General features: G+C 42.3%; 1 protein-coding gene across 4 annotated transcripts in view; it reads left to right on the top strand.

Moving 5' to 3' along the window:
• The window catches only part of gss (glutathione synthetase), a 112,737-nt gene that overhangs the window by 37,744 nt on the left and 62,330 nt on the right, over positions 1–12,663 (top strand). For all 4 annotated transcript variants that reach the window (XM_072243765.1, XM_072243756.1, XM_072243775.1 and 1 more), the window contains one exon: positions 53–192. In XM_072243765.1, the coding sequence (XP_072099866.1) occupies positions 53–192 (140 nt within the window). The remainder of the gene's footprint in view (positions 1–52; positions 193–12,663) is intronic.

Genomic DNA, 12,663 nt, shown 5'->3' with positions numbered 1-12,663 from the left:
TCTTACTGTTGTATAAGCTGTGGTCTCATCTTGTTTTTATTCTCTTGTTCAGCCAATTACCTTGGGTATAAACAGATCAGACTACATGTTTGACAAACAACGTGGTCAAGCTGTCACCCTGAAACAGATTGAGATTAACACCATTGCTGCCAGCTTTGCAGGGCTAGCTGACAAGGTTCCTGAAGTGCATCGGTAAGGTTCCACTTGAGTGATTTTCTGACCTTTCCTTTTTATTGTTTTTTTTATTAGTTTAATTAATACTGATTAATTCTGAGTTTACTGCTTCTAGAATTGAGTAAGACCTCTGTCAGTCAGGGTCGACCATGGATGTTGTGTCCTAGCTGTCTAGGTACGCAAGCCAGGGCAGTACAATATGGAGAGCAAGCTGTTGCCAGTGTAGCAAGCTCCCAAACTCCACGCAACAGATGAACCCACAGGAACGACAGAGACCGATACAGTTTAGCACCAGCAGCGACGCAGGAGTTGCCAGTCAGCATTGAACTCAATGTAGAACTGCCTTAAGGACTGCAGCTCTGGATTTTTCCCATGGGGTTTAGTCCCAAAGCTTTCTGCATGCATAGGTATAGCTTCAAGGCAAAGGAGGTTTGAGATGAGAGCTTTCCTTCTCCTAGATGAGCTGCCAACTACAGCTGACGAGCCCCATCTGCCCAAAGCGGCTGGTTTTAAGGTTCCAGTAACCATCTCCGCCCTTTCTCTGGTCAGTAGAAATGGTTCCACCAGGCTTAGTATCTAAGCCACACGTGAAGGCCAGGAGCTGGACTTGGTTGTCAGAGGCTATTTGAGGTGCCCGACATTGGGAACATTTAATAGGTAGTGGGAGCTTGTCCCCATTACCACCCCGGCTATGACAACCTTAAGGAACCATTCCTAGAGGTAAGGATTAGTAAATTGTCCCATGGGTGTAGGACTATTGAGTGGTCCCCCAGTACAATAAGATGAACTGTTCACCACACAATCCACCTTGTCAAGACCTTGTACCTCTTGTCTGCCAGCACTGCAACATTTTATTCTGAACCCTGTTATTGTTTTACCTAGCTCTTTTGCAATGCACTGCTGCTGTATAACAACAAATATCACAACATATACCAGTGATATTAAATCTGACTCTGGTTCTGATTCTACCTCAGTACACTGAAGGGATAAAATGATCTGTGTGAATGGCATGCAAAACAAAAGCAGCAGTCAACCACCCAATCTATCTCATTCCTGTGTATGCCTCCTTGTTGCCTTCTGAGATTCTGCCTACAACAGTGGTGTCATTGGTGAATTTATAGATTGGGTTTGAGCTGTACCTAACCATGCAGTCATGAGTGTAGCGCAGTGTGCTAAGCACTCATACTGGAGGTGCAGCTCTGTTGATACCTCGCCAATCAGATTTCTGAACGGTCCATGAACATTCATCATCATTATATGCCTTGTTGTTCACCACACAATCCACCTTGTCAAGACCTTGTACCTCTTGTCAGATTTCTGAATGGTCCATGAACATTCATCATCATTATATGCCTTGCTGTATGACGTGGGCGACCATAATCCAATGACCATGATTGTTCATGGTAAATCTTTCTGCAGAAATGGATTGCCATCGCCGACTTCTGGGCAATGTTTTTACAGGATGGATGACCCCCAACCATTATTAATACTCTTCAGAGATTGTCTGTCTAGCATCAGTGGTCACATAAGCAGGACTTGTGATATGCACCAGCTGCTGATACAACCATCCACCACCTGCCCCCATGGTTTTAGATGACCCTGACTGGCGGGTGGGGAGCTACACAGGAGCTACACTTTGCCCAAGGGTGACCTGCAGGCCAGCAGTGGGAAGAGGTGCCTTACACCTCCTTTGTAGAGGCGTTCTCTGCCCTGCCTCCCACTGTGAACACTACCTCAGTATTTTACTCTCTTTTCACGCTATTTATTTATTTTTATTTTTATTTTTCATTGTAATTTGTAGTATTTATTTATTTGTAATCCCTTGGCTTAAGACCATGTTTTATTTTATTAATACAGTAATGCTGTTACGTATTTATTTTTTGCAGATATTCTCAAAATGCGTTGTGTTCTTTTAATTACATTATAAAGTTGTGTGTCTCATTTTTGCTGTTTAAAATAAAAATACAGTTGGTTAAGTTAGGCTTGTGGTATTAGCCAATAGGATTTGTCTTTTTAACACTTCTTTTGGAAGAGAGCGCGGGAAAAGAATGGGGGAGCCATTTTCCAGAGGGAGTGCAGGATCGAAGGAGGGGAGAGAAGGAAAATGGAAATGGACGACGAGCATCGCAGGAGAACATGCTGAAACGCTCGTAGGACCCATTTAGAAGGACAGATAGTGATGTCGGAAAATCCTCATGCAGGCAGTGGTCTCATGGAGAATGTGCATATAACTTTTAGCTAGTTAGCATGCGACCTTGGGGAAAGTTTGACACCTTATCCTTCGGGATTGTGTGAATTTTTTTTTATGTTTTGCCTGGACTGTTCTTAAGCACAGAACTGTTTCAGTACCTTGAATAAATGAAGTGAAGCAAACTGGATTGATTATGCCACAATGAGCTCCAAAGATTAGTATGCACTATAGACTAATATATATGTAATGGGTCCTTCTTCTTTATTTTATAATTTAAAATATTTTGTCAATACTATTTCAATCTAAGTTTATACTAGTGTGAGTTAAATTTTTGCTTCATGGAGAACAGTAAATTTGAATGGGTGTGTCAGTATTCATATAAGTAATTTCAGTTAAGGCCTTGAATCTGATGAAAACTCCGGTAAAAGTTACATGGATTGACCAGAGTTTGAATGAATCAGTTGGCAAATATTTTGTGCTGGTCCAGATCTCCAGTGATGTGACTGAACTCACTCTGCCCGATGTGATGGAAATACCTGGAGAGGCAGGGCCATGGCCAGTTCATATGTTTAGAGGTGCACAGAATACAATTCCAGATGCTGCTGAGGGTGAAGATTTCCAGTTCAAGTTGCTCTCTTTTCTGAGGAATGAAGGGAAAACTCTGGCTGATGTTAAAATCTACTAAGTCGTCAAGCTGTTGATCTAAAATCTGAGCTGGCATCTGCTATCACATCACTGGTCGATAAGTGCCAAAGTGTACCCACTGAGGTCCTGGGTTATGGAAAGCTGAGAATGTTCCCTGGAGTCCCAACATATCGATGTAGTCATAAAGAAGGCAAGACACTGGCTATACTTCATTAGGAGTTTGAAGCGATTTGTCATGTCAACAAATACACTCAAAAACTTCCATAGATGTACTGTGGAGAGCATTCTGACAGGCTGCATCACTGTCTTGAATGGAGGGGTTACTGCACAGGACCGAAAGAAGCTGCAGAAGGTTGTAAATCTAGTCAGCTCCATCTTGGGTACGAGCCTACAAGGTACCCAGGACGTCTCAGAAAGGCAGCGTCCATTATTAAGGACCTCTAGCACCCAGGGCATGCCCTTTTCTCACTGTTACCATCAGGTAGGAGATACAGAAGCCTGAAGGCATACACTCAGCGATTCAGGAACAGCTTCTTCCCCTCTGCCATCCAATTCCTAAATGGACTTTGAAGCTGTGGACATCACCTCCCTTTATTTAATGTACAGTATTTATGTTTTGCACATTTTTAGTAATCTTTTCAATATACATAATTGATTTACTTATTAATTATTATGTTTTATTTATCACTTTTTTCTCTCTCTGCTAGATTATGTATTGCATTGAACTGCTGCTGCTAAGTTAACAAATTTCACGTCACATGCTGGTGATAATAAACCTGATTCTGATTCTGGGTAAAGCCCACACCCAGTGGGGAAGAAGAATATGAGGCTTGGGCTGAACAGATACCTCATTTACTAGATGAATAGCAGTACTCAGACAATATAAAGAAGCAGAGACTGTTAGAGAGTTTAAGGGGTCCTGACGCTGATATAGTTTTTGCTGAAGGCAGAAAATCTTTTAGTCACATCAGCTAACTATATGCAGGGTCTGGAAAATGCTTTTGGTACTACTGAGAGTTCAGCTGATCTCCTTGTGAAGTTCAGATACATATTCCAAGAGAGAAACTCTCTGCCTGCATTTTCAGATTTGATAAGCTGCTGCATTGCTTGTGCTGCAAAGAGGGCATTGAGGTAAATCACTTAAGAGTGGAGCAAGTTGTGAAGAGTGAACTATCACAAGATATGATTGTTCTGTGTATTCGAATGACCCACAAGATGCATGATCCTCCATCTTTTACTGAGTTACTCAGAAGTTAGGAGGAAAACCTGACTGAGGATCGAAATGTTTCCAAAAGCTGAATAATGTCTTCCATTGCAGCCTCAGTTGCTAAGGTCACGTATTGCCACAGAAGTATAGCTTTTGATAAATGAGGAGAAAATCATTCGAGTTGAGATGACTCAGTTGATATCTGCTAATATTGTAGCTAAATGTGACACATCCACTGGAAAACATGAGAACATAAGAAATAGGAGCAGGAGTCGGCCATCTGGCACATCGAGCCTGCTCCACCATTCAATAAGATCATGGTTGGTCTGACCATAGACTCATCTCTGTCAATCTGCCTCTCTACCAGAGGCCTTTAGGTTCAGACCCAGAGAATAACTGTCAAACACAGTTTACTTAAAAGTATGTACTGTTTATTAGCAAGTTGCATTCTCAGTTGGCAAAACAGAGTCCCTGCTCACAGAGCGTGGGAAAATCTGCAGCCAAGTGAGCCCCGAATACTGTGTGGAGCTGTAGATATATATATTGTTATCACATAGTTTGATAAGAGTAGACCGAGAAGCCTTCTCATGGAATAAACGCTTCTTTGTTAATACATTATTCTCACAGCATGACTTCTTAAGCTGCCAATAAGTCAGTTAGGTTTTAGCCCTTTTAATTCTGCATATAATTCCTCATCTCTGCCTACCTACTTTTCCCCATAACCCTTAATTCCTCAACTCTGCAAAAGTCTATCCAACCTTGTCTTAAATATATCTGCTGAGGTAGCCTCCACTGCTTCATTGGGCAGAGAATTCCACAGATTCACCACTCTTTGGGAAAAGCAGCTCCTTCTCATCTCCATCCTAAATTTATTCCCCTGAATCTTGAGGCTATGACCCCTAGTTCTAGTCTCATCTACCAGTGCAAACAACTTTACTGCCTTTATTTTATCTATCCCTTTTATAGTTTTATATGTTTCTATACGATCTCCTCTCATTCTTCTGAATTCCAGTGAGTACAGTCCCAGGCGACTCAATTACTCCTCATGCTCTAACCCTCTCATCTCTGGAATCAACCTGGTGAACCTCCTCTGCACCGCCTCCAAAGCCGGTATATCCTTCCTCGAGTAAGGAGACCAGTACCTGCACGCAGTACTCCAGGTGCAGCCTCACCAGTACCCTATACAGTTGGAGTATAACCTCCCTGCTCTTAAATTTAATCCCTCTAGCGATGAAGGCCAACATTCCATTTGCCTTCTTGATAACCTGCTGCACTTGCAAACCAACTTTTTGCGATTCACGCACAAGCACTCCCAAGTCCTTCTGCACAGCAGCATAGTGCGATCTTTTACCATTTAAGTAATAATCCAATCTTACATTTTTCCTTCCAAAGTGGATGATCTCACATTTGCCAACATTGTACTCCATGTGTAGGACCCTTACCTACTCACTTAACCTATCTATATCTCTCTGCAGACTCTTTGTATCCTCTGCACATTTGCTTTTCCACTCAATTTAGTGTCATCAGCAAACTTGGATACACTACACTCTGATCCCTCTTCCAGATTGTTAATGTATATCGTGAACAGTTGCAGGCCCAGCACCGACCCCTGCAGCACACCACTCACCACTGATTGCCAACCGGAGTAACACCCATGTATATCAACTCTGTGCTTTCTATTGCTTAACCAATCCTCTCTCCATGCTAATACATCCTTATCCAACTCTATACATCTTTATGGATAAGTCTTTTATGTGGCACCTTATTGAACACCTTCTGGAAATCCAAGTAAATAATGTTCCTCTGTTCCCCTCTATCCACTGTGCTTGTTATATCCTCAAGGATCTCCAGTAAGTTTGTCATACAGGACCTGCCTTTGCTGAATCCATGCTGGTTCTACCTGACGGATCCATTTCTTTTCAGATGCCTCGCTATTACTTCTTTAATGATAGCTTCAAGCATTTTCCCAACTGTAGATGTTAAGCAAACTGGCCTATGGTTACCTGCCTTTTGCCTACATCCTTTTTTGAACAGTGGTGTGACTTTCACCTCCTTCCAATCCACTGGAACCTGCTCAGAGTCCAAAGAATGTTGGTAAATTATTACCAAAGCCTCAACTATAATCTCTACCATTTCTTTCAGTACCTTGGGATGAATTCCATCAGGACCGGGGACTTATCTATCTGCAGGCCCACAAATTTGCTCAGCACTACCTCATTAGCACTATTTCACCTCCCATCACATCCATAACATCTCTCTTTGTCATGTTAGATATGTCCTTCACCATGAAGACCGACACAGAACAGTCATTCAAAGCCTCGGCCATTTCCTCATTACCTAACATCAATTCCCCCTTCTCCTCCTCCAGGAGACCTACATTCTCTTTAACCACTCTTTTCTGATTTATGTAATTATAAAAACTTTTACTATCCATTTTTATATTTTGTGCTAGTTTATTTTCATAATCTGTCTTCCCTTTCATTGTTACTTTTTAAAGTTTTCCCTGTCTTCCAGTTTCCCACTACTCTTGGCAACTTTGTACACATAAGCATTTAATTTGATGCCTTCCTTTATTTCCTTAGTTATCCATGGCTGGTTCTCCCCACCCTTGCTGTCCTTGCTTTTAACTGGAATATACTTTGGTTGAGCACCGTGAAAAATCTCTTTCAAAGTCTTCCACTGTTTCTTAACTGTCCCACCAGTCTACACTAGCCAAATCCTTCCTTATCTCATTGTCGTCTCCATTGTTTAGGCATAATACACTGCTTTTAGACTGAACTATTGCATCCCTCCATTTGTATGAGAAACTCAATCATTCTGTGATCACCCTTTCCAAAAGGGTTCCTAACTACATTTTACCTGTTTCATTGTTCAAGACCCGATCCAAGATTGCATGCTTCTTGTAGGTTCAGTACCATGATGTTCAAGAAAGCTTTCATGTATGCGTACTATGAAGCCCTCCTCAAGACTGCCTCCACCAACTTGATTCACCTAACCTGTGTGCGAGTTAACGTCCCCCATGATAACTGCTGTTCCATTCTTACATGCTTCAGATATTTCTCGGTCTATTGCCCCTGCCAGTGTAATATTATATTATTATTCAGTGGCCTACAGACAACACCCACCTACAGACAACACCCGCCAGTGATATTTTTTCCCTTCACTATTCCTAATCTCCACCCAGATGAATTCAACGTTCTGCTCCTTAGATATTGTATCACCTCTCACTGCCACCCTGATCTCATCCTTAACTAAGTGCGCTACTCCATGTCCCTTACCTTCCTGCCTATCGTTCCGTACTACCTGATATCCATGGGTATTTAATTCCCAGTCCTCTCCACCCTGCAACCACGTTTCTGTAATGGCCACAAAATTATACTGATTTGTGCCACAAGTTCACTGACCTTGTTATGAATACTACAGGCATTCAGATAAAGTGCCCTTACACTCATTGTCTTTAAAATCTAGGAATCTTTGTCTCTTACACACTTGACTTTTCTACAGTCCACCCCTACTTTTCTCTTTTTTAACTTTTGCTTTTACTTTATCTTTATCCACACTTTTTCCTTTTACTTTATCCACTCTTCTCCAATCTATTGAACCCAGCCCACCTGTGAAAATCACAAAGCAGAGGAATGCTGCTGCCAAGGGTTTCTTGACTGAGGATAGGTCTAGTATTTTCTGCTACAAATGTGGAGAAGATGGGCATTTCAAGTGAAACTGTGAGGGACAGGAAAATCTTTGAAAAGTAAACCAACAGTTAATCAAATGGAAAAAGAAAATGGGAAACTACAGAGGGACCCAGTAAAGGAACAGCCTGACACCATGGAGCAAATACGTTCCAATCAGTGTATCAACAGAAATACTGAAGTGAAAAACACTATTCCTAAGGGCTCAGTGGGAACAAGCTGTGATGTATCCAAATGGATTGAAGACATTTATGCTAGAGCCATACATGACACATGTTCTTAAGTTAATTTACTCTACAGATCCTGTGATGTGATGGTTGCTACGGTGGTTATGTGTGTGCCTTCAGGCTCCTGTACCTCATTCCTGACGGTAACAATGAGAAGAGGGCTGATTGGGGTCCTTAATAATGGACGTCGCCTTTCTGAGGCACCACTCCTTGAAGATGTCTTGGGTACTATGGAGACCATTACCCAAGTTGGAGCTAACTAATTTTACAGCTTTCTGTCCTGTACAGTAGCCCTCCTGTACCAGACAGTCAGGCAGCCTGTCAGAATGTTTTCCATGGTACATCTGTAAAAGTTTTCAAGTGTTTTTGGTGGCAAACCAAATCTCTTCAAACTCCTAATGAAATATGGTCGCTGTCTTGCCTTCTTTATAGCTGCATCAATATGTTGGGACCGGGTTAGGTCCTCAGAGATCTTGACAGCCAGGCACTTGAAATTGCTCACTTTTTTAATTTCTGATCCCTCTTTGAGGATTGATTCGTATTCCCTTGTCTTGCTCTTCCTGAAGTCCACAAACAGCTCTTTAGTCTTACTGACATTGAGTGAACTGTGTGGCATACTCACTCTGAACCAGACTCTTTACATCCTAGCAGAGTAGTTAGAGTGACTCGAACACTCAAATTTGCAGGAGTGTCCATCACCCCACCCGTGTGCATGCTCCTGTCGATCAGGAAGAAGAATCATGCTTACCTGCATTAATGCTAGTGAGACCTGAACTGCAGACATCTCTGGCTTCCTGTTCTAATAGGATGCCGTGCACAATTCTGATTTGATGGAGGTAGACATGAGAGCACGAAGGAACATCTGGTGAAACTTCTAAAATGCCTGTTTTGCTGCCGCTGCTACTGTGTGATCTGAAATCTCCGGAGGGGAAGGCCCCAAATCCTCGGCTTTGCTTGTTGCTTGGTGGCCAGGACGAGGTCGAAGCACTGGGCAGAGATGGTGCTTGATGCTCAGTGTCAGAGGGCTGGTTGGAGGCTCGAAGTTTTCGGACGGACTCAGAGTCGGACTGTGGTCGGGTGCTTCCAGGATGCTGCATCAGCAAGCTTGCGGCAGTGGAGGCTCATGGCAGGGAGAGTTTCTCCCTTGTACCATCTGCGTGAGATGATGGGCTATCGGGACTTTGAGACTTTATTTTACCGTGCCCATGGTCTGCTCTTAGCAAATTATGGTATTGCTTTGTCTTATTGTAACTATATGTTATAATTATGTGGTTTTTGTCAGTTTTAGTCTTGGTCTGTCTTGTGTTTCTGTGATATCATACTGGAGGAACAATGTATCATTTTTAATGCATGCATTTCTAAATGGCAATAAACGAGGACTGAGTGTCCCCATAATCTAATCTAACAGGATAACATTGATTGTTAGGAACACTTGAAGAAGAGATGTCACCCTCAGACGTGGCAAGCAGGTTACACATCTCCTTCCTGTGGCAAGAGTTTCTAGTTTTACAGTGAAGAAAATGAAAGAGAAAGTCTTCTGTTTTGGAAAGGTTGATATGGAAGTCATTCAACTTTGCCTCATCAATACCCGAGGAATGGAAAAAGAGAGTAACTGATAAAATGTTGGATCGCAAGGGCATTTTTTCTACTGACAATTGTGATGTTGGTTGTTCCAAGAGTACTCACCACACTATCAGAGTGAAAGAGGACACATCTTTTTTTTGGGGGGGGGGGTCTCGCCAGTTAGCACCAGCGGATGGTTGAAGATGTTTGACAGCACTTGCTGAAACTTAATGAAACTGGAATTATCATTGAGTCAAGATGCTCCTACATGTCACCTACAGTGGTTGTGAGGGAAAAGAATGGGAAAATATGAATGTGCATTAGTTATAGAACACTGAACAGACGTACAATCCCAGACCAATGTACAGTTACATGGATTGAGGATGCTCTGGCCTGCTTAAGTGGAAGCAAATGGTTCAGTGTTTTGAAGTGGCTATCATCAAATACCAATGAGTAAATCTGATAAAGAGAAGATAGCATCTATATGTCCTCTATGATTTTTTTTTTCAGTTTTGAAAGGATGCCTTCTGGCATATCAGGAGCACTGGCAACTTTACAACTTGTCATGGAGCAGACTGTTGGAGACATGAACCTGCTTGAAGTACTTGTGTACTTGGGTGATCTTTCAAAGATAGAGGCAGTAACCACATGGCCAGGACCCAGAACTGTGAGTGCTCTGTGCTCATTCTTGGATTCTGTGGATACTACTGAAGATTTGTGAAGAACGACTCCAGAGTGAGTCACCCTTTGAATCAACTCCTGTGTGGTTATCTCCCCTCAGAGAAGAAAGGGAGAAGAAACCAAAGCTTATCTTAACCCTTCGGAGCCTTTCAGGGAAAGATGGGATGCGGTGTGAAGAAGCATTTCAGAAGCTTAGAGTTACTGACTAAAGCACCTGTGGTTGCTTTTGCAAACCCCCCAATTGCTTATATGTACTGCACACAGATGCTAGCTGTCAAGGTTAGATGGCTTTTTATATCAAGACCATGGTGAAGGCCTGAGGCCTATTTCTTTCATTAGCTGGAGCTTTTTGCCATCCAAACAAAATGACCCTGCTCACAAATTGGAGTTTTTGTCATTGAAGTGGGCAGTGGTAGACAAACTCAATGACTATATATGGTGCTAAGTTCAGGCTGAGAATCAACAAGAACCTACCAATTTTTATTTTGATATCAGCGAAATTGGATGCCACTGGTCATTGCTGGCTGGCAAAGTTGTTTGCCTATGATTTAAGTCTTAAGTATAGGCTGGGAGGTCAGAACTTTGTTGTGGATGTGTTATCACGGTGCTCTTATGCCTTGCTGCTGCTTGTGCATGGGAGGTGGGGGCTGGGGGGACTTCGGGGCTCTGACACTTAACTGTTATTCATTCTTTGGGCCACTCCTGTTTTCATGGATGTTGTGGAAAAAAAAGACTTTCAGGATGTATATTGTATACATTTCTCGATATTAAATGTACCTATTGAGATACCTGGAACTGGCCAAGAGCAGAACAGTAGATCTGCCTGATAGAGCATTCGATTATTTGGGTGCTCCTGGCCATGCAGTTGCCCAAGGAAAATGCAACCTGCCTATGCTGAATACAAAACAATTGGCTGCCTTGAACCTGAATTGTCAGTAGCCCAGCAAGATGACCCTTGCATAGGTGAAATCTGATCAGCTGTTTACAGGGGAGATATTTCAAAAGTTGAGAAGACAAAACATCCTACTATACCCCTACTGATTAAGGGGTTACTTCTCCAAACAGAATTGTGTGTTCTCAGTTGATTTTGCCTGAGAACTACAGGAAGATTGTACTGAGGTCACTTCATGATGAGTCGGGTCACTTGGGTTTTGACAAGACTAATGGATTAGTCAGGGATTGTTTCTATTGGCTATGAATGAAGCCTGAAGTTGAAGATTATTGTAAGTCATGCATTTGATGTATTCAGAGAAAGATGCTACCTAAAAGAGTTGCTCCATTGTCTCACATGCAAAGTGCTGGTCCACCTGATCTGATGTGTATGGATTTTCTTTCCATAGCAGCCAATTCAAATAGTACTGCAAATATCATGGTCATTCCTGATCACTATACTAGATATGCTCAAGCCTTTCTCCCAAAGGATCAGAAAACATCCACAATTGCAAAAGTATTGTGGGAGAAATACTTTATTCATTATGGCTTCTGAGAAGGATGTACAGTGATTAGGGAAGGGATTTTGAGAGCCATCTCATACATGAGTTACTGAGCATGCTTGGAGTCAAGAAGTGGAGGACCATGGCGATCCTTATGTTGAGAGATTCAGCAGGGCATTGTTCAACATGCCAGGAACTCTTGATGTCAGGAAAAAGAGCAAATGGAGACATTTGGTGTACAGTTATAACTACTCAGAGTGAAACCACTGGCCACTTGCCATACTATTTAATGCTGGGACGCGAAGTGAGATTATCTGTGGATCTTTGTTTTGGAACATCTAGTGAAGACTTACCACAGAAAACTTATCTCAAGTATGTGTCCAATATGAAGAAAGAACTGCAAAAAGCTTAATGAATTAGTAGCAGTTTCGGCTAGAAAACAAAACAAAGAAAACCAGAAGCGCTGCGATCAAAAGACTAAATTTTCTCAATTATTGAGAGGTGACCTGATGGAGGTGTATAAGATGATGAGAGGCATTGATTGTGTGGATGGCCAGAGGCTTTTTCTCAGGGCTGAAATGGCTAACATGAGGGTCATAGTTTTAAGGTGCTTGGAAGTAGGTACAGAGGGAATGTCAGGGGTAAGTTTTTCACACAGAGTGGTGGGTGCATGGAATGCTCTGCCGGCGATGGTGGTACAATAGTTGTTTTAAGAGACTCCTGGATGGCTACATGGAGCTTAGAAAAATAGAGGGCTATGCAGTAGGGAAATTCTAGGCAGTTTCTAGAGTAGGTTACGTGGTCAGCGCAATGTTGAGGGCCAAAGGGCCTGTAATGTGCTGTAGACTTCTAT

The sequence above is a fragment of the Mobula birostris genome, chromosome 2 (genome assembly GCF_030028105.1).
Source record: "Mobula birostris isolate sMobBir1 chromosome 2, sMobBir1.hap1, whole genome shotgun sequence".
NCBI classification, from domain to species: domain Eukaryota; kingdom Metazoa; phylum Chordata; class Chondrichthyes; order Myliobatiformes; family Myliobatidae; genus Mobula; species Mobula birostris.
This window is presented reverse-complemented; position numbering and strand designations above follow the sequence as displayed.